Source organism: Boleophthalmus pectinirostris, unplaced genomic scaffold (assembly GCF_026225935.1).
Source record: "Boleophthalmus pectinirostris isolate CB_2022bp ecotype Guang Dong unplaced genomic scaffold, ASM2622593v1 HiC_scaffold_3, whole genome shotgun sequence".
Classification (NCBI taxonomy): Eukaryota; Metazoa; Chordata; class Actinopteri; order Gobiiformes; family Gobiidae; genus Boleophthalmus; species Boleophthalmus pectinirostris.
The window spans coordinates 32,999,285-33,022,022 of NW_026571299.1; the positions used below are offsets into that span (position 1 = coordinate 32,999,285).

The following is a 22,738-nucleotide window of genomic DNA, read 5'->3' on the forward strand; positions in this document are numbered from 1 at the left end:
CAAACATTAAAACTTAACGCAGCATCTCTAATAATTTTTCATGTTAACTCATTACTATTTATTCCCCACCCGTTAAAGTGATGTGACATTTCAAGGTCATGGAGCCATCAATAAAACCCACACTTAACTTGTTAATCTATTTTCCTTAACAGCATCCCTCATCCCATCCTGTTGTATGATTAATGTGCGTGCGTGGTTCGCTTGGACACCACAATGTCTTCTGCTTTGGTTCACTTTTTGTGGGGTCAGGATTTTAGGGTTTTGGGGGAGGTGGGGGTGCTTAGATGTTGAGGGTCTCCTCTCTCCAAGTACGCGGCGTGCTTCACAGACCATATTTGACTCCAGGATTCCACCAGATAAGAGTTGCTAGGTGATGCCATTGTCTGGTCGCCATTGTGGTTGACATATTCATAGCCACATGCAAAAGATCTTTTATTGGGATTGTCTCATTAGTAGTCATATATTCGCACCACAACACCCCCCCACTTGACCCCTCCTTTACCAGTCGTGGGAAAGACAAGGCGTGGGGTGAGGAGCGCAGGATTTGGACATTAGACATGCACAAAAAGTTTAACCAACAACATGGAACGAAGCTACATAATTAGATTTTAGGCTCTAATAAGGTGAATCAGGGAGGATATCAACAAACATTGCACTTCATTTAGGATGGATTATTTAATTAAAACTATTGTGGCTTTCAAACTATGTAATTGAATGGCAAATTACTTTACAAAGGTGTAATCTAATTTAGTCTATTAGTCAGTACATAGGCTAGGAGTGTCTTAATGCCATTAAATATAGCCTAGTTCAATGTATTTTTTGCCAACTTTTGGAATGTAATTTCTCCACCCTATATGTGCATTTTAGCTTATTATTTTTCATTGCTTTCAGTCTATTTGTTCATAGATTGCATATTGTCATAAGATGTATTATTGGTTAGGTATACAGGTTGCTTTTCCAGTTATTTTAATAGGTACAGTATGTAACTTCTGGGAAGTCATGGAAATAGCAAGTTATGATTATACTTCGGAACATTCCCTTCCTCCTGGTCTAATATGAGTCAGGTTTGTGGAGATGCAAGCCCACTCAGTGAAATGTCACGGTTTTCAAACATGATACATGTTTTTTTTTTTTTTTTTAGTCTGTTTTTAAGTATTTATTTATTTTTACTAAAAGGTTACACATTCTGTCTTTAAAACATATTTATTTAGGAATTTGATTTAACCTCTTCACCTTTAATTTACTGATTGGATTCGCATTAATCATTATATCATATTTTATTTTATCATCGCCCTCATTAATTGCATTGTCATATCTATTTAAACAGTGCAGTTGTCTCCATCCTTTTGTCAATGGAACAGGTGCGGTCGTCCGGTCTTGGCTCCTCCCCTTTTATCCAAAATTGGGCCTTTCCGCATTCTTTGGGGCAGGGGGCGGGGCTATGACGCCACCTGTTTCTGAATGGGACTGCAGCCCACGCTCGCTCCGCCAGTGCACTCAACTATTTGGCAAAGAGGAGAGAACAGTGAACGCTGGCGGAGCTAAGCGCACACTTTGGATTATAGCCAGGAACAGGGCACACGACTTTTGCCAAACAGAAGTTGTGGAAGATGGAGCTCCGTGGGGTTAACTTATTTTTGTTTTTATGTTTTAGTCAAGTTTTTTCAAGTCTTCAGTCAAAAGAACGTAAGTAAACCTGTCCTCGTGGCTTATGTAGCTTATACCTTTTCTGACGTGGGATCATTACGCACGACAAACCTGAGGAATTCTAATTGTCTGATGAACTTTTCTAAGATCGTTTTAACATTTTAGTTTTGTTTTTAAAAGTGTTTTTATTACTTGATTTACTTTGTTATGCTAACAAATCCAGTCCGACTATGCTATTTAAAAGAAAGGGTATATCAAATACCATATCTCTTCACTTGCTCGGTTAAGTTTTATTACTCTAAGACGATAATTCAACTTGGCTGTTATGTGTCAGTTTTACGCGTTCCGAATCTCTCCACCTGTTCATTCTTTTCTTTCATTTGCTTTTCCCCGGATATATTTGAGACTTTAGTGTGATCCGATGGCGGTGATGGTCGGTTCATGTACTTTTCTGGTCACGGTAATTTAAACGCCTACGCCTTATTCGTGGATTAATGTTGCTGTATCCCTCGGGTTGGAGGACACGGTAAATGAAGTCTTGAATACGCCTGACATGGTTGATTAGTCCGTCAAAGGCTGGCATGTGCCCCCCATAAAGCACCTGCCCTCCGGGATCACCCAGGATTATTTAATTGTAGACATGTTTATCTGTAATTATTTATGGCTTAAACGCATTCAGGAACAAAGAATGTCTTTTATAGTTGTCTTGTGAGTGACACTTTAAATGGAAGACAAATAATTGTGTAACTTCCACTGAACTTACAGTAGGCCTTAATTCCTTATCACTTAAATAATATAGAGCTATCTCTACTCAGATGAATGCCGGTCCCTCTTTTGGTTGTCCTTTAGAGCCATTTAGGTCCTATCTTTTGGTCCCACACTTTTTTACTGATGCCATATGAATAAAAAGTGAGATGTATGCTGAAAATACAATAATTGCGTTTTCGCGCAAAGAAATCAATCCTTTTGTGGTGCACTGGCATTCAGGGTTGTAAATTGGTTTGCTATTGCTGTTCCAAATCATATGGGTTTATTCAAGCTACTATTAAAATTTCCAAATCTGTCACTCCATGACCTACCACATTCAAAACCACCTTCCTCTTTTCCTAAAACTTGAGGTTGTCACCCTAACTCTTGTTGTTTTGTGTGGCTTCATAATATTTGCAGGATTCACATTGTTACAAAGGTTACAAAAATGACCCAGGAGGATTGTGGGAAAACATGTCTAACCCTATTATTGCTAATCATATGTTTTTGTGTTTTGACATTTTAGAAGTATTGCTGGATATGAGAGCGTCGGGAGGAGAGCTGGGATGGCTGACGTTGCCATTTGAGAACGGAGTGAGTATTTATACCTCTACAGGCATTTTTAAGAGTTCAGGTTAAGGCTATTTTTCAAAAGTAAGACCCAGCCAAGAAGACCCAGAAGGAGGAGTGCATAGTTGTTGTGAGAATTTGGTTAAATCACAATGCTAAGTCGCACCATTGAAACTGCTTTCTGGGAGAGAAGGAATGAGTGGCAGCTATGAGGTTTGGCAGGAATGAGCGAGTCTTGTTTTAACACAAGCCTTTCATGAAGTAATTATGAATGCTATTAAAATGTCATGGTTAAAGCCGACAATCAGATTTACAATAGCAAAGCGGATGTAGCGAATACCAGTACTAGGTTATTTTAGTTGGTATCTAACCCATTGTCTTTGTGTGTGAATTGAGATCACCCTTAATTCGGATGTAGAAGTACAGTAAATTTCCTGTCAAACATCCCTCTATCTATAGTTCAGTGGCTTTCGGCTAAAATAAGTAACAGGACATGGCCACTTCCACTGTGTAGGCTGCAGTTATGGTTGAGTCCCAAAGATCTGAAGACGGCAATGTCTGTTAATACACATTCTCCTATTGGCTCTTATCTATCGCTTATTTTATGTTCATTATATAGTTATTACATTTATACCATTATAAGTATATTTTTATAGACAGCAAAGGTAGTAGTGAGTAGTAACATAGAAAAAAAAAAAATCACATAAGCAAGTAATTATTATTATTACAGCTAAGTCCAATAACCATTCACCAACAAACCTGCCCATACTTACAATGTTTGAGTTTAGTTGCTACTTGCCTAAACCAGCCATAAGTTTCGGTGGTTGCTAGGTGACTGATCCATCCACTTAACCTAAAATGAACAGAAAACCAAATTCACTATAAAGTTACCGTAATCTTTCCCAGTAGTAGTGAGTGCTGACATGTGAAGTGTAAAGTGGAGGTTTTTAATCTTACTCCTCGTCATTGCTTCCCTCTCTTAAAACAGTCTAAATAGCGGCCCATTTGCTCCTCTATGCCTTTGCTGTCTGCTTATAAACCCCATTTAACAACCATAAGTGTTAGCTGACTCGCTGCGGTTTTAGCCTTAGCTGGATTTGCGTCTGCCTCACGCACATTTGGCTTTTGTGTGTCAGTGGAAACTCACCCACACACGAAGACGCAGTAGCACATGTCCAAGGGAAGAGCTTTAAAGTGGGGAAAATGCCAAGTCAGTTTCCTGAAGATCACAGCATCACCACTTCATCTTGTGCTTGGTTTTCCATGTATGTACCACCAAGGCTAAACCATGAATGAATTAAGTATACAAGCTGACCACAGTGAGCTTAAACCGAGGCTAATAATGATGATAATGATGAAGCTATAACATCTTCATAGAGAAAAGCAGGCAAAAAACTCTCCAAAGTTACATTGTGAACCTTTTATAGAGCAATGAGGACAAACAGAATCTTAAAACATATATCTAACACCTTAAATCTAGAGACCTTAAGCATTAACCGGACTAGATTGTGACCAAATTTGAACTATTCTTTGATTTATAACCAAAACTAATTTATGAAATTCTTAAAAGCAACCACCAAACATACTATTTATTTGCCATGGCTGAAACTTACAGTCTAGCTAAAATCTAAGTCTAGACATTAAATACCACAAGAAGACCTCACATATACATACCCCATATTGAGAACCACTGCTGTAGACCACTCACTCAGCAAGTTATAGGGCTCCTTGTGGTTACACGTCTGGTTTAGAAAGAACAAAGTAGTTGAGGCCTGCAATTATAAAGTCCTCTCATTGACTTTTGAACTTTTAACTAATCATTTCTTCTTCCTGTTTCTTTTTTGTTTTGTTTTCTCAGTGGGAAATTGTCCAAACAGTAGTCAACGGTTCACTTCTTTACACCTACAGTGTTTGCAATATAGAATCTACAGAACAGGACAATTGGTTGCGCACTACTTTCATCCAGAGGCGACCAGGGACAAGCCGAGTGTCCGTAGAGCTCAGATTTGTCGTACGAGACTGCAATACATTTGGAGGCGCATCTGTCTCCTGCAAAGAAACCTTCAATCTTTTTATTTCCGAAGCCGATGCCGACGTAGGAACCAATTTCCGCAAAGGACAGTTCCGAAAAGTCGCCACAATCGCACCGGATGAGATCACGAGAGGACGCGTGCTCAAAGTCAACACTGAGACGAGAACTGTGGGCCCGCTCTCAAGAAAAGGCTTCTATCTCGCCTTCCAAGATATGGGAGCTTGTGTGGCATTGCTGTCTGTCAGAGTCTACTATAAAACATGCCCATCCACAGTGCAGAGTTTGGCCATGTTCCCAGAGACGGTCGCAGATTCACTGAGTGAAGTGGAGGGATCGTGTGTGGAGAACGCTGTCAGTACAACCACCCCGAAAATCTACTGCACCGCTGAGGGCGAGTGGGTGGTACCCGTGGGCCAGTGCCAATGTCTCCCGGGTTACGAGACGACCGGGGACTCGTGCCAAGGTAAGCAACTTCACCGTCAATTAAGATGTTTCTATATGAGTGAATGAAACCTACAATCATAAACGTAGGTATGTACTGTGACTAAATGTCTATATTAAGGCTTCAGAAATGTTTGGATATTGCTTAGATGTGGTGGGTATGTTATATTTACTATGCATGGCTAAATTTCAGTAGCTTGATACAATAACATAAAAAATCAGGCCAAAAAAACAAAAAAAGGAGTTGTGTGGAACCTTTGGGTGGGCCGCCTCTTGCTCGTCTCTATGAAGATGTTTTGGTTTCAACTGAAATGTCTCAGTAGGGCAGGAAATCTTATCTATGTAGTAATTCATCAAAAGGTGCCTTTTATTGCTAAAAACAAACACACAAAAAAAGATCTGACCAGCACTAACTGTTACATGAACCTTTCTCTTTGTGGTAAAGACAATATTATTCAACCATATCTTTTTTTTTTTTTTTTTCAACAAATAATTCATGATCCATAATTAGTTTCACTTTTCCTGATAATTGGTGACAAATCCTTTCCTTCCAATCCCCCCTTCACATTTTCCCTTTTGGATCTTTACTGTATTTCTTGGTGCTCCTCTGGTCTGGTTCTTTCCACTTATTGGGATGATTCAGGGTTGGGTCATTGTCCAGAGGCAGGATATGAATAATTTTGGTATTCTCTTACTGTTGCTTCTTATATTTCTATACAAGTCAACGCAGCCCTGCTTCTACAAACTTAAGCATAGTGTGAGAAAATCTCCCTGAAAATGTCACGACAACACCTGATATTGTATTTGAAGCAGGTCAAGTTATATATTACATGATTAAGTATGAGTCAGGGAGGAAACAGGAGAGGTCCGGGGCTGTTTGTTTTGTATTGAGGAGACAGTGGATTGTTGCTATATAATAACCAGACCCACAGTTGGTACATCTATTTTACCTGTTGCTCAAGCGCTCATTCTTTCCGGTGCTTTTTCTCAGGCTTTAGGAATGGGGCTGGGCTGCGGCTAAGCTAACAATACAGGTTTATAGCCTAAGGACAGCTACCACACAAAAAAACTGAATAGCTCATTTATTTTTAGAGTCGGGCTCAAATTTGTTCTAGTTATCTGTTAACTTAGTTTGACCATCTTACATGTCAGATTGCTTGAAAACCTACTATTATTATATTATTAAGACTTGAGTAATAGGTTTAATTTTCTAATGACAAATCATTACGATTGTGACTCATCGTAGTAACAAAAAAGTATTAAGCAGTCTAATCCAAACTTAATCTAGTAATATATTATGGATTACCTCAAACCAATGGATGTTTTTTATAGTTTGAAATTACATTGTTCAAAATAGGGTTGTCAGAAAAATCTATACCCAAGTGGATAATTGATGCTAAAACTGGTATTGAAATTGGATATTCATTTCAGTAAGGATCAGTACTGTAAGAAATGTAACATTGAAAAAGAAGGCAAAATGGAGTTTTTTTTAGTTGGTCGGGTCTATACAATATAACACGACATGGTACTATCAAAGAATTGTATATTATTTTGCATTGAAAAATACATTACACTGTCCAAAAAATTAGTATTTAAAAAATGTTTATGATTGCGATACTGTAACATAACCACACTAGTTCAAAAATATTCTTAGTGGTAATTTTTGGTTTTCACACAATAGTTTTGAGAGAAGCCACAAGAGCTTTCCTTCCCAAAGAGGGGAATAAGGAATCCTAAAAATGTGTCCATTCACGTTATGGACAAAACTACAGAAGTGATAGATATGCAAAAGCCTGAGGAATGTTAGTGCCTCGGAGGAGTTTTAGTGGATTGAAAGAGCCAGCACAGTTAGGCAGACATCTGTGGTTTGTGGACAGTTCAAGCTCCTACTGTTTTTGTGGAAGTTTGTCCTTTTCTTTGGCACTGGCGGGGTGTGGTGTGTTCGAGTGTCTATAGGAAATGTGGGAGGAAAGGGAGGAAGGAGCTGGGAGGGAGGGCACACAGCGGGGATTTCTGAAAGGCATTCCTTCACCCTGGCGTCACATGCACATTACTGATTGACCAGGAAGGCACTATAAAAATATAAAGTTAAAATTACTTGGATTCTAAATTATTGTATTTTTGGAGTTGTTTTGACTAGTTTGTCTATGGTTAAGTAAGGTTTAAGATGTGTTTTAATTAATTAATTAATATTTTTGTTATTTTCCAGCAAAACTAGTTCCTGATGAAACACATTTTTTTTATCTAATTGCTATTTCCTACCCCAATGGCTGCTCATTATGGCCATAAGTGTATTGTACTGAAAAAAGCAAAGCTATATCTTAAAACTGGTGAAAACTGTTTATTCATACTAACTAAATCTATTTAAACTAAATCTAAACTAATCTAAACTTCTCAAAAGCAGGTAATAATTCTAAATTCAAGTAATTTTAACCACATTTTACAGTGTAAATTGTCTGTGACGGTTGAACTATGTAGCTACCTGTGTGTCGTCTGCTCACAACTATTTGTTTGCCTGTGTTTCCATGGAGATGCAGACCGCAGATTACAGGGATGTGAGGTCACGCCCTACGAGGTTAGACTCAGTCAAGATTGTGGTTTATGATGGTCCGAGTCACCTTGACTGACAAAGCTCCCTGGAATTCTCACAGTTTGTCCGCCTGGAAAAAGGAGGAGATCAATCACTCATTGCGAGATAATGACAGACTACACTTTCAAAGTCCTCTCAAGGCGAAATTACCTGGAATGGTCTTTTGAATTTGCCACCCACCTCCTAGTTAAAAGTTATATTATTATTATTTTTTTTTTATTGTAATATGATTTGACAAATCATAAGAATATCCACTTTCTTTTCAAAATGTAATAAATAGAAAGACAATTTTCTTTTTTTTTTTTTTTAACTAACAGCTAATCAGATATTTCCTTAGAGTAGGTAAAAGTTATATTCAAAAGGTTTTAATATAAATTTGACAAAACATAAAAAAAAAAAATCCACATTCATGAATTCCAGTAACAGATAGTGAAAGTAAATTGCCTTTATGAGTTGGCAAATTAAGGTACTGAAACACAAACTTAAATTTCAAAATGTTTATTTTTTATTTTTTATTTTTACAACAGTGACATTTTGAGGCTAATATCAAAACCTTTCTTAAGTTCTAATCACAGCACAAGTAAACGAAAGTATTACACAAACCTAAAATGCTAAAATATCCCTGTTGACTAGAAATTAGCTACTTCCACTTTTGTCTTGTCTCCATTAATATAGTGTGAATGGATTGCTTCCTTTTTCTCTATTGGCCTTTTGTTTTTCAGTATGTAGGCAAATGCAGCTGCAGTGGTAGAATTGACACTTACTCTGTATCATGTTAATATGCCCATAGACTCACAAACATTTGGCATCATTTCCAACTTGAGACCCCACTGTTTACAAGTGATTAACCAAAGCTGTTAAGACTATAAACTAGGGCTGGGCGATGGGCCAAAAACAAACAAACAAAAAAAAATTGTACAGTCTTGATTTTCAATTTGAATTAATTTTGTGTTATTAGAAAACTACTAGAAATTGCTTTCAATATTCATTTCCTGAACATAGCTGATTCCGACTTAATATTTTAAAATAATTGTACATTTCTTTCTCTAAACTTGCACTGAATTGATTAATTGCATAGCCCCAATAGACACTATCTCATTCTATTTCTTGATAATAATGCATATTTATTCACAAACTATGTAACTAAGTATGCTGGAAAATCCCATACTTTCAGTTTTAAATACTGAGTCATGTTAGATAGAATAAAAAACTCAAAAACCTTTACTCATTTACCAGAAACAGCATACGCTTTAAAGGGGAGTGTTTTACGATGCTAGTTGTAACCCAAGTCTACCAAATGGTCTACACGGGTCTGAACACATAGAAAAAAAACTGGTCTGTTCTTGCTACACGTAAGCCTACCTCATTCCAGTTTCACATTTACAAGGGAAAAGCGCGACATACGAGAGGCCCGGGACTGATTTCGGACCCTTGCATCTGTTGTGAGAAAAGGAAGTGAGTGCGTTTGGGAGGAATGCTGACTGACAAAAATAAGCAGGTTGTCCATATAGACGACATAGACAGTGCTTTTAAGGGAGAGAGGGGGGAGTTAGAGAGAGGGGGTCTACCGTGCGACAGTTGGCGTACATGGGTAGGTTCATGGCTGCTTAGTTAGGTGTGGAGTGTAATTTAGTCAAGAGGATTATAGAGCAATAGGACAGCTGTTAGCCAATGACATGCCCCCGTTCAGATCTCCCCTGCTCTTTCATCCCGTGGTTAACACACGCAACCGGCTCCCTAATCCATGTTCCCACTCGTTAGAACAATAGGAAGGCACAAAGCTCCAAACAGATTCAATTAACAGATTCATCGGTGCGGAACCCGAGTCCTTTTCACATGTGGCCGGTTGTCACTGGGGGTTGAGAGGAAAGAAAGGGCTACTATTTTGGTGCAACAAGTGAGTAAGTTGATTGAATTAAAACTGGCTGCCTATGTGAAATGAAGGTGAAATGGGAAAGATTGTGCATTATGTTTCTGCTAATGAACTGTTATGGTGTTGTTAACAAATTCAATAATACCTGATCAAAAAAAAAAGTAAGACACTGAAAATACTCAGTTTAAACCACAAATTTTTCCATTAAAGTAACATATATTTTGCTATTAAAGTACCGGTAATGTATTGTGGGATTTAAAACCACATATTCGTTGCACTTTAAGACTCTACACTACAAAAACAATATCTACTGTAGATAAGTTAAAATGACTTCAGTTAAGAACATTTAACTTTATTGGAGTATATTCAACTTGGCAAGTCAAGTTTTTCTTAATCCTAACAACATTAGATTTTGTTGCTTATTTTAAGTGCAAAGAGTTGTTTTTTTTTACTTGGATAGATTTTAGTTTGCAGTGTACCAAGTTGTATTTCACCATAGTTTAGTCTCTCTTAAAACTATTATAATTTATCTATAAATACTATATAAAAGCATTACAAATGGAGCCTTGAAATATAATCAAATATATGCCATTACAACACCTTTGATTAGCATGTTTTCCCTAATTTCCCCGGCTCTATAGTAACAGTCTAGGCATTCTGTTTTTTCGTCATGTTTATACTTGCTCATCAGTGCACACATGCCACCATTGGTTGTCATGAATAGTCCAACACATTTATGGCACCACTCAGTCCAATCTAGTCAACAATACATGAAAAGACTTTGGAGCTCCTTTGGTACGTGACAGAAGTCCTGCTGCTGCTTGAGCCTGAGATGAAATGAAAAGCGGGCCTCCTTTTCTTATGCGAAAAGACCTCCACCTCCACTCCACCTCCACCCCCCACCCCCCCCACCCCCATCCCGCCCTGGTGGCTCCCCAGAGAGAGCTTCTGTCTTGGGGCTTCCACACTGGTCCCAACCCCCCTCTCTCCTCCAAGTCTCTGTCCATTCATCTTTCTTCTCATCCACATCCAACCTGCTCCTCCAGAATTATTTGGAGAGCAAAGGTCTTCACTGCCTTTGTGGACAAGACGTAACTCGAGCACCAGGATTGAAAACCTCGTATTCCTGGCCACCAGCAAAGGGGCCACATGGAAAGGTTACTCCCCGGAGAGATGGCAGCCTGAAAGTGGAGACTTGAGAATTTTTATTTAAGACACATTATTGAACAAGTTGCTGTATGTGGGTTAGCAAGACCCCAGAAGCAAACAAAACAAAACAAAACATTTTTATTTTTGTCACTGCATTCATATTTCAGATGGTTCAGTAAATCCTTAAGAAGATTCCCAGTTCAACCTAAATATTAAGTAAACTTGCGTGTTACAAAGTAAGAATGTATTCCAATTTATTTTTCCAGAGGGAGGCCAGGCTAACGATGAATAGCAGTTGTCTCTTGCTGTAAATTTCCGTTTTAACACTTAGAAAAATTCCTATCTCCATCTTTTCCGCATCCTGGTGCTTTGGTCTTTTAACTCTTGGCCTTGGGAGCTGGTAATGTGTGCTTAGTGTCAAAGGAGAGCCGGAGGAAGGAAGATACAAAGGAAACATAAGGCTAGCTTGGATTTACCTCATAGTTTCTGTCCGGTGTTCAACTTTCATACATGTTCATTAACCCTGATGCCCTGGAAAGCCTCAAGTTTTATCAGTTTTCCGAAACACACCACCAAACACGAAGCACATTCAAAGTGCTATTTCCTTTCGCACAAACACAAATATTATCTTTCAAAGCAAAGTTATCGGTTCACCTGGTGGATTTAGGGCTATCCGGTTGACTGGAGCCAACCTTTAAGATTAAGCTTTGGGCTGGACAGGCAAGTGCAGGCACATTGTCAGGGAAATCCCTCTCATTCCTCCCCATACAAAGAGTCTATGATCATGGATACCTTAAAACAAGAGCTTCCTGTCAGGTGGAACGGCCTTGGATCAGATAGACTACAGTGTTAGCATTTTCATGACTCACGCTTCCGGCATTTGTCTATTTCACACATGTCATCAGAAGACTTAAGAGATAATCTTTGGTACAGTGTGTTAACCCGGCCATGACTGCTACTACGTCTACTATTACTGCAACTATGACTGTTAAAACAACAACTACTACTACTATTGCAAATACTACTACTAGGCCTATTACTACAACTGACTATAATAACAAATACTACTAGCACTAGGCTATTACTAATCTATTGCTACTACTAAATTACCAAGATACAGTTATTTACTACACCTGCTGCTACTACTACTACTACTACTATTCATAAAACTACTACAAGTCCTCTTTATTCATTTGGTACTCTCAAATGTCTTTTATATGGGTTTCTTTTGGTTTAGTCCTGGTTTTGGTTTCATTTATGTCCAAATTTAACCCCAATTTTGATTTTGTGTGTTTGTGTGTGTGCGTAAATCATGATTCTCTCTACATTTGTGTAAAATATTCTCAAAACTAAATCATATCTTTTCCTTACAGCTTGCAAACCGGGCTATTTCAAACCAGCTCTTGGGAATGACTTGTGCCGAGTTTGCCCAGACAACACCAGACCCTCTGACACTGGAGCTACCAAATGTGAATGTGAAGAGGGATATTTCCGCTCCCCCTCAGACCCCCTCACTGCCGCCTGCTCGGGTAAAGACACAAATTTACGACGTAAAAAGTTAAAAGATAACTACTGCTCTTTATGTAGTGCATCTGCCCGACTTCTGTCTCTATTTAGTAGACAGACATGACAGGTTGGTTCTGCTGTGTTTAGTCCTGGTATAGTCCTGCTTTAGTCCTGATTTAGTCCTGCTTTAGCCTTCTTTTATAGTGTATTGTTTGAATCTTGGTATAGTTGGCAGGGTTTTTAATTGTGGCAACAATTTACTACAGTTAATTACATGCTTTTTTTTTCTTTTCATTAAGGTCAAAGCCAATTTTATTAGAAAATATAATATATAATTTATTAAAAGTTTGCATTCTGGCAATCTATTTTTAATATACGTGTAGTTTGTCCCTTATATTACAGTAAAGTATATAATATTTATTTTACTTTTCACAATTACTGGTTTTGGTATTCAAAATAATCTTCTTTATATATGACATTACAATACCTTGCTAAAATAAAATTCTAACTGCACTTTTTTATAGCCTAAATCTTGAATGCAGTTGTAGGTTTGCCCTTGTTACAGGAAAGTAGCCTAACTTTTTAGCCCTACTTAAATTGATTCATCTTTCAAGGTATCATTTTGACATGAATTTACAACCACTAATTACCCCATCAAACATTAACTTTCACTTTACATATACATCTGCCTAACTTCTGTCCACTCTCTCTGCCCCCGTAGCTCCTCCCAGTGCCCCCCATGACCTCATTTCCACCACACTGTCTGCAGAGGGCAAGCTACAGCTGTCCTGGGAGCCTCCTCTTGTAACCGGGGGTCGATCTGACCTTACCTACAGCGTGGTGTGTGAACTCTGCGATGCCAGCTCGTGCGTCCCGTGTAGCGACAAAATACGCTTCGACCCCTCCCCCTCGGACCTCCAGGATACCTCGGTTATAGTTGGGGACTTGGATTCTCACCTTAACTACACTTTCACCGTGGAGGCGCACAGCGGAGTGTCCCAGTACAGCTCAAAGAGGCCCATAGCAACAATCACCACGGCGCTGGACTATCTGGGTAAGAAATATAGAGGTTCAACGTTATCAAATAAGTCACCGAAATGTATATAAAAAATAGTTAAGTACAGTACATGCTGTATTTAAGGTATTAGATATTCCACTTATGATGAATTATCTCTAAATACAAAATTACTAGGTGTGGTCTCACTTTTGTGCTGGTTTGAGTTCTGTTTAGTGCTGATTTAGACAATTTGGTCCCATTCTAGTCCTGATCGAGTCCTGGTTTATTTTTGGGTTTAGTTTCAGGTTTATCGAACATTGAGTGTGCCTTTTTATATTTCGTTTTTCTGTTTTTATTTTTACAATAATACTGATTAGTAATAAGGTTTTTACATCATTGCTCATTGAAATAATAATAGCCACAGTTGCCATATGCTAACCCATCTTTTGTCATAATAATTAGTTTGCATTGTATTCTGTAGGCCTAGCATTAAGTCGTTAAGTGTCCCCAGCAGGCACGGGGACAATGCAGTGCCACACCTGACATAGAAAATGATCAGAGTCTAACTAACCACTGTTTTGTCTCTCCATCTGCTTTGCTTCTCACAGCACCTCCCAAAGTGACTCTGATCCACCTGGACGAGCGCAGTTCCACCAGTCTGTCCCTGTCCTGGGTCCTGTCCCGAAGACCACCGGCCCACATCAACCACCGCTACGAGCTCATGTACAGGCGAAAGGTAAAGCATTATTACTAGACATTTTTATAGTTGTTAATATGTAATTTCTAGTGAGTTTCTAGTCATTTAACATGATTTTTTTCCCTACATAACTGGTAATCTTCTAAATTTGAGTGTAGTTGTAGTGTAATTAACTAAACGTGTCCAAACATGACCTTTGTTTTCAATTTGATCTCACTTAATCTGTCATCCCCACTCTATCATGCTTGCAGTATCTTCTGTAGCCATGTATCATCCTCCTTTAATTTACGAGCTGCTCTGAACACTACCTCTTTTGTTCCCCTCCTCCATCTGTTGGAACAAACTCAAATGAAAACAAATGAATCTAACTTTTGTGTTTTTCTTGTCCCAGAATGAAGAAGGGGAGAGGGATGTGACCACTTACACGGTCCTGATTTTGGAGAAGAATTCAGTGCAGATAAACGACCTCTCTCCAGACACCACCTACATGTTCAGAGTCCAGGCACTGAGTCCAGAGGGGAACCCAGGCAGCTACAGCATGGAGCACGAATTTCACACCTCACCATTAGGTACAAGCAAGTTTATACTTACATCTAGAGGCACACAATTTCTTCTTGGTTAAATCCTTGGTTGATCCTAAGCAAAGTAATATCCCCTATAGGTTTAAGTATAAATCAAGTTCTGATTTTAGCACTAATCATAATGCCATATTGTGCAACATCTCAGGAAAATAAATGACACACACTCCATAAAGACAAGCAGGTTAAAAAGTGCATCTACGTACAGGTTTACCCTAATTTAGCCCATTGTGATTATGACCCTGGCACAAACTTAATTGCAGTGGAACTGAAAAGTATGCTCCAAATATTACTACTTATGCCCTTGTAATTATATAGCAAATAGATATGCTGGTAAGCTATCTGAAAAAATATTAAATGTCCCATGTTCTTTGTCCAGCTGAGTCTCAGATCCAGAATAACTCCACTATTGTGATGGGCGCGGTGGTGGGAGTAGCCGTCATGCTGCTCGTTGTGGTGGCGGTCCTGCTTCTGCGTAAACGGTTGGTGACTTTTTGTATATCCACATTTGACGCTTGTGTCATTAAGATAAACCTTATCTTCTCAGACCTTCAGACTATGTGTTTATGTCCCACGCACTTCTTGAGAAAATTAGGGACCCAGTGTTATGATAGTGCGCACAGGGTTTAATCAGAGATGGCGGCCCTCTTATTGTCCTGTAATTTTCCTAAATCCAGTCTGACTTCTGTTTAGTCTGATTGAATTGTGTTTACTCTTCACAGGAGGCTGAGCTCGCGTGGCAGAGGAGGACCAGAGGATCCCTACTTTTCGACAGGTGAGTGGGATTACAGAGACGAAGATTTAAGGTTGCACAAGATATGATGCAAGTATATTTAGCTATGTAAAGTTTTCTATAATATTTGTATTTTTTTGTTTTAGTTTTAAAATGGTAGAATAAACTAAACAGGTTTAGTTTATTCTTAGGAAACATTCAAATCTGGTTTAGCTTGCTTCAAATTATGTTAAAGCCCTGGTGCTTTTGTTTTGTTTTGTTTTAATTCAATTTGATTAGTAGATTAGGTTTGAATATTCGGATCATTTTGAAATCTTATTGTTTAAAATTTTTAAGATTTTGAAAAAGTCATATACCTAAAAGTAGTCTTAAAAGTTATAAGAAACATATCATAAATTACTTTCAAGTTAACTTTTAAATATTTGAATTGTGCAGATCACCTTTTTATATGCAAAATTTTCTCTTTTATTCCCATAGATCAACTGAAGCCTTTGAAAACATATGTCGACCCGCATATGTACGAAGACCCCAACATCGCCATTCAGAAGTTCGTCACTGAAATCGACCCAAGCTTTATCTCCAAACAAAAAGTAATCGGGGTGGGAGAATTTGGAGAGGTGTTTCGTGGCGTGATGAAGTCCCCATTGCGAGGCGAAGTTGCTGTGGCGATCAAAACTTTAAAACCGGGATACTCAGAAAAGCAAAGACAGGACTTTCTGAGCGAAGCAAGCATCATGGGACAGTTCTCTCATCCCAATATTATCCGACTGGAAGGAGTGGTCACAAAATGTAAGTCAGAAAAGCTTTTAAATCAAATAGCTCAGCTGTATTTGTATTGTAGTAATTATCTCTCTGTATCTAACATTGACTTTCTTATTTCCAGTCAAACATGCAATGATCGTGACAGAATACATGGAGAATGGTGCTCTGGACACTTATCTAAGGGTAAGAAACAGTGCACTATTTGGTTCATCAAGACTTATTTTAAATTATTTGGTCAAGACAGTCAATAAAGCACAGATAAACTGCTAATTTGACAGTAAATAGGAATGGACAATATGTTTTTCCAGTATGCTATAGTATATATATGTATCATATTAGATGTACTGACCACTTGTATTGTTTCTGTCAGGACCGTGATGGAGAGCTCCCTTCCTATCAGCTTGTGGGAATGCTCAGAGGAATCGCAGCCGGAATGAAGTACCTTTCCGACATGAACTACGTGCACAGGGACCTGGCAGCGAGAAATGTCCTGGTCAACAGTAACCTGGAGTGTAAAGTGTCCGACTTCGGCCTGTCCCGGGTGCTAGAGGACGACGCTGAGGGGACATATACAACCAGGGTGAGTAAAGTACAAGTATTTCATATTAGTTTATATTGATATTATTAGTTTAAATATAGAATCTATTAAATTATACATATTTATTGTGCTGCTGAGCTCCCTGGTGTTGCCCCTCCTTGTCAGGCTAATTTGTTCCCATCCAGGAAGGTTAAAAATGATGACACATTCATACTTTTCACAAACTAAAAATGAACTGAAGTCTGGTTATTGGAGTAAATGCATGCTAAGAGTAGAAAGCTACCTCTTGAGACCTGCACTGTAAAATAAACTTGACCTTGATCCACCCGGAAATACTTTCTCATATGGATAGTTGTAGTAATTAAAATATAATTAAGTATAAAATCTATCAAGGTACAAGCAAAGCAGATTTTCCTTAATCCTGGTTTAGATCTGTTGTAATTCTGTTTTAGTCCTGGCTAAGTCCTGGGCTATTTTGAGCAGCTGGCCCGGACCAAATGAACTATTAAATTCCATTATTTAACCTTGTGCTATTTAGAGAGCAAACCTGTATAAAAGAGGTTACAGTGAACAGTTTTGCACCTTTGAATATTTGGGCCTGGTTATACATGGTTCTGGTTTAGACCTGATTTAAAGCAGGCCAGATCCCCATTATGTCCTTGTTTATCCTAATACCATAATCTGAATCATTATATTGTAGTCTATATTTTGTTTAATTTTAGTTTAATGAAAAGATTCAAATTATTAGCAAAGCTGAATGTTGTCAAACATGATACTTGGCATGAAAAGTTTAAGCCTCTCATCCACACTCATAAATCATTGTCTCCTGGCACTAAAGCAGAGAACAATTACTACCTTATCCTCCTTAAAAGTGATTCCAGATTGTTAATGACCTGTTTAACCTCCAATGCTCCACTCTAAACTGTTGCTCTTTCGACAACTTGTGATTTCCATTTCCCCTGCCATTAAATTTGACTTGTAAATGTTTCTTTTCTGTCAGGGAGGCAAAATACCCATTCGCTGGACAGCCCCTGAGGCCATCGCATACAGGAAGTTCACCTCCGCCAGCGACGTGTGGAGTTTTGGCATTGTTATGTGGGAAGTGATGGCTTTTGGGGAACGCCCATACTGGGACATGAGCAACCACGAGGTACGTCTCAACTACACCTGAATGACTTTACTGTGGCTCATTTGGAGAGTATATATATATTGTATAAAGTTAAGTTCTCATAGTGCTGTGTAAATGGGGTGGAAAGAATAACAAAGGCACATGACACTTTTCTGGCAAAAGGCCTTTAAAAACAGCAACCCTCTTTTAGTTATTGTTGTCAGTTCTTCCGAAGTACTGAGAGATAAACTTCTGTAGGAAGATTGTTCATTTGTAGTAGTAGTTCTCATATTAAATATTCTTAGAGGTGCAATATGGAACCTTTCTGGTGGGGGGTTTGCATCAGTCTTTATTTTTGTTTCCATGAAGTTACATACATTTAATGCCATACTGTGGAAGATTTCCTGTAGCAAAAATATTTTCAATTTAGTATTTATGATTTAGTATATACATTAACAGGGTAGACTATGCATGAAAATTGGACCTAAACTATGGCAAAACCTGGACTAGACCAGGACAAACTAGGACAAACCAGGGCTAGTATAAACTCACCCTAAAATGCATTATATGTGTTCTTTTAGGTCATGAAGGCAATCAATGAGGCCTTCAGACTGCCTGCTCCCATGGACTGCCCCTCTGCCATTTATCAGCTCATGCTCCAGTGCTGGCAACACGACCGCTCCAACCGACCACGCTTCACTGACATCGTCAACATTTTAGACAAATTGCTCCGAAGCCCAGAGTCCCTGAAAACCATTGCAGACTTTGATCCACGGTATGTTGACATTCAAAATACAGTACATTTGTTTTACAGCAGGTGTCGTCCTCAACCGGTGGGTTTGGACTTACAAGTGGTTTACATTGCGTATCACATTGCATTTTGCTATTGTGAGAGGGCTGAAGAATGACAAATGTAAAGGGAACATCAGGTAGGTTCAGGATTAGGGTTAGTGATGTAAATTAGTGCTGTTAATAAACGATACTTTGCTCAAAAGTCTGTCGAATGGCATCTATGGCAACACCTTAATTAGTCTTAGTAAAGCATTAACAAAGACTTAATTCAAGATGAACAAATAGTTTATTGATAGATATTAAGTCTTTCTTGCTTCCGTGCTTTATTACAGCTTGTGTTATCCAAACCTTTACGAAAATTGCACTGAACGCAAACTTTTACTATAATTTCCAAATATCAGGTTTAATTGATAGCATAAACTGGCTTTCCTAGATATATTTATTAAAAAAGAAAAAAGACAAGTAAGTGACCATGCAAAAGCTGGTTCCCATAAGAGTTTAATTTTAAACAATGACCTGGCTCCAAAGAATACGATTAATCCCTGTATAAGAGCACAATATCAAATGTACCCTGCACCTGTCTTTATATCTGTAATAATAGAAACCCTATATGTTTCATGTTACAGAGTGTCTATCCGCCTGCCCAGTACCAGCGGCTGTGATGGCACCATGTTCAAGTCTGTGCCCGAATGGTTGGACTCCATCAAAATGGGCCAGTATTCGGACAGCTTCGCCCGCGCGGGGGTCACCAGCATGGACCAAGTGCTCAGTCTGCGGCATGAGTAAGTGCGACACATGGCACAGGTGCAGGCCGTGGAACTCCTCTGGCAGCACGCCACATTGTGCTACACAGTGAAAGTATTGAGCTTTCCACAGCAACATATGTCCGGCCGTTTGCTAACACACAAATACACCACTCCTTTTTCATTCCTCTCATTTCTCACAGCCCAGGAGTATAGCGTAATGGGGTACAATTTCAAGATGAAGCATTCTACTTTTTCACTTAAATTGAATTGGTTAGTAAAATTCTCGCAGTGCCAACAATATTCCTACTTCACTTTAATTACTGGTGACCCATCTCTGTTCATTAATCATTGAACCTTATGGAAGTATGTGAAAAAATTATGACATATATACATTAATTCCTAAGATGCCCTTATGCTATTTTTATTTATGGATTTTAGCTTCCTGTTATATGCAATTTTTTAGGCCCTTTTCCCATTCAAATTATATATTTAGTTTAGTCACCATGGCACCACGGCCCTAATTTTTCATTATGCAGAAACCCATGGATTAGTCAATGTTGTGCTCTCTTCAATGCATCTAATTACAATCAGGTTATTGTTTAATGAGCATGAAATAAGTTGATTACAAATACATTTCAGCATATCCAGTAGGTTTTACTTGAGTACTTATTGGGATGACTGCCACAATTTTTCTTAACAACCTCAATCTCACTCAATCTCACATGGAACACTATTATTTAAGCGCAGTTTTGGGCTATTCTACATCTAATACATAAATATCCCTCCCTCCTCCTCCTCCTGCCTCTCTCATACCTCACATTCCTTACCGCCACACCATGCCACAGCTTTCTTTAATTTAAAACAGTCCGCATATTGTTTTTAGCCTAACAGTATCCAATGTCTGCTTTCCCCCTTCTACAGAGACATCAGAAATATCGGAGTGCGACTGCCCGGCCACATGAAGAGGATAGCCTACAGCATCCTGGGCCTGAAAGACGAGACCAGCTCCCTCAGCGTGTTTGCCGTGTGATCTGAGCATTCCTCCAAATCAAAGTGCACTGACCGACCATGCCATTTCACTCATCGAGGAAGAGGACGAGGAGAGGGGCACACGTGGGGGGCTGGAAGCATGACGCCAGCCCAGGGTGACCACTGCAAAATGCCCACTTTACAAATGATGCCACAACCTTGGTCAAGCAAATAAGCACATGACACGCATTTAATATCACAGAAGAGAAACTGGAAATTAGAATTGGAAATTAGGACGTTGTTTTGATTGATATACTTGGTTTAGCGTTTGTCTAAGTGGGTATTCCATAATGCTTTGAGATATGTTGTCACAGTCTATTTTTAGCAACTTCGAAAAGTGCTATTGACAAGCTATTGAATGTGTTTGTGTGTTGGAAGATGGACAGATGGACTTAAATTTGACACTCACTGATAAAAACTGCAATAACACTACATATATTTCAGTTTGTATCAGTGGTAATGCACAGTAAGATACAAATCGCAATAGGCGCCAACTCAAGTAGTATTTATCAACATATGAGTACATTTTGATGGTCTTAAAATAAGATTTGCTGATGGAAGAAGCATAAAATGTCTTGTTTTACATTTTCTGTATTTTTTATTTTATTTCCAGTGCAAAAGCCAGTACACCCAAAAAATCTAAAATATTATCATGTTTGTAAATCTCACTTTTTACACAAGTCATGAGGCATCAGTGGAAAAGTTGGGCATTCCCTAAATAAGTGGGACGGTGGACAGGCGGTCACCCTACACCCGCCTCAGCATGAACTGATGAACTGTTTTCCCTTTTGCACAATATTAAGACTGAAAAAAGGGACTCCTCCAAGCCACTCAGAAATGACTGACTTTAAATAAAAAAGAAACACTTATGTACTTTATGATAACTGAAGAAAGTAATTTAAATATGTAAAAGTAATGTGTATATTGTATATTTTTGAGACTTCATAGTGGTGCTTGGTATATACAGTAGATATTGACTGAAATATTAAACTCTGTGAGATTAAGGGGCTACTTTTTCCAAGCACTCATTGTCTTATATAGATTTTTAAGTAGTATTTTTGCTACGCCAGTTTTTACAACATTTTTGATCATCTTTTTGATAAATAATGGAATAATATTTTTCCACTCAGGGCGAAGAATCAAACATTCTTACTGTTTGTAGTTTCAATTTTCTTCATGTTTTTTCCTTTTTGTTTACATTGTGTCTTATAACTGTTCATTTTATTTAATATTTATTTTATATTTATGTTGTATGTTACATGAAAACAACTTTTGACACATTAAGTAAATGTATTTTGTCTTAAATAAATAAATCAATGTTGCCTTGTGAAACATGATGGTAACGATTTCTGCAGGAGTTAAAAGGTTTATATCAACATTATAATATGTCATTGAACATGTTTGAATGTTATTAGATACTATGCAAAATGAATACTAAAATAACATTTCAGATAAATGGAAATCAGTCTTCTTAAGAAGACCTGACCATAAAACATGCATATCTATGCAAAGTGAAAAATGTTAATTATTTCACTGCCATTAACTTCACTGCTATTAATACATTAAATAGGCCTAAACAATAGATTTGTTCAACTAGTCTTCACCAGTTTAGATTTATTGTACTTGAACCTGGATTATGTATTACTATTCATTACATAATTCATTGTTACTCAACCACTGACAAAGATGGGCCTTCACCTGTCCATCAAACTTGGGAATTTAAAAGTAAAATGATTCTTTGATTTTTATGTGAAATTCTGCATATATAGATGTAAAAACAATTTGCTAGTCTTGAGATGTAAAAAAAATTATAATATTACAATTGTTTCTGGCAATATTACAATATTGCAACTACTATAACAAAAACATACAATACAGTCAATTTTGTGTGATTCTTGAACCTCAACCAAGATGACATGTTTAGCACATTTAATATTGTCTGAATAGGCTTGTATCGATGGATTGAAACAAATTATATATTTGTTTTGGTCAATATTACCCAGTATCCCCACCTGGCCCTTTCTAGCTGCTCTTGTTATGACAGTGTTGCTATATTCAGATCAAACTTTGTCACTTTTAACAGATTGGAGCTAAAAATCACACCTACACACCACTTAGCTTCATCATAGGACTGTCACTTAGCAAAGGCAAACTCCCTCCTCTGTTTATATTGACAATCTCCCGGTAAAGTGCCAATTTTGAA

At 38.1% G+C, this 22,738-nt stretch overlaps 1 protein-coding gene across 1 annotated transcript; it reads left to right on the plus strand.

Annotated features, from left to right (window-relative positions):
* Window positions 1–1,502: 1,502 nt before the first annotated feature.
* Window positions 1,503–21,819, plus strand: epha2a (eph receptor A2 a). The gene is made up of 16 exons (XM_020933999.2): window positions 1,503–1,686; window positions 2,921–2,988; window positions 4,823–5,459; window positions 12,423–12,578; window positions 13,277–13,609; window positions 14,161–14,288; window positions 14,641–14,818; window positions 15,207–15,309; window positions 15,550–15,602; window positions 16,038–16,349; window positions 16,444–16,505; window positions 16,693–16,902; window positions 17,861–18,010; window positions 18,550–18,743; window positions 19,387–19,542; window positions 20,428–21,819. The coding sequence occupies exons 1-16, from the start codon at window positions 1,611–1,613 to the stop codon at window positions 20,534–20,536; spliced, it is 2,925 nt and encodes a 974-aa protein (XP_020789658.1). The 5' UTR covers window positions 1,503–1,610; the 3' UTR covers window positions 20,537–21,819.
* Window positions 21,820–22,738: the final 919 nt, after the last annotated feature.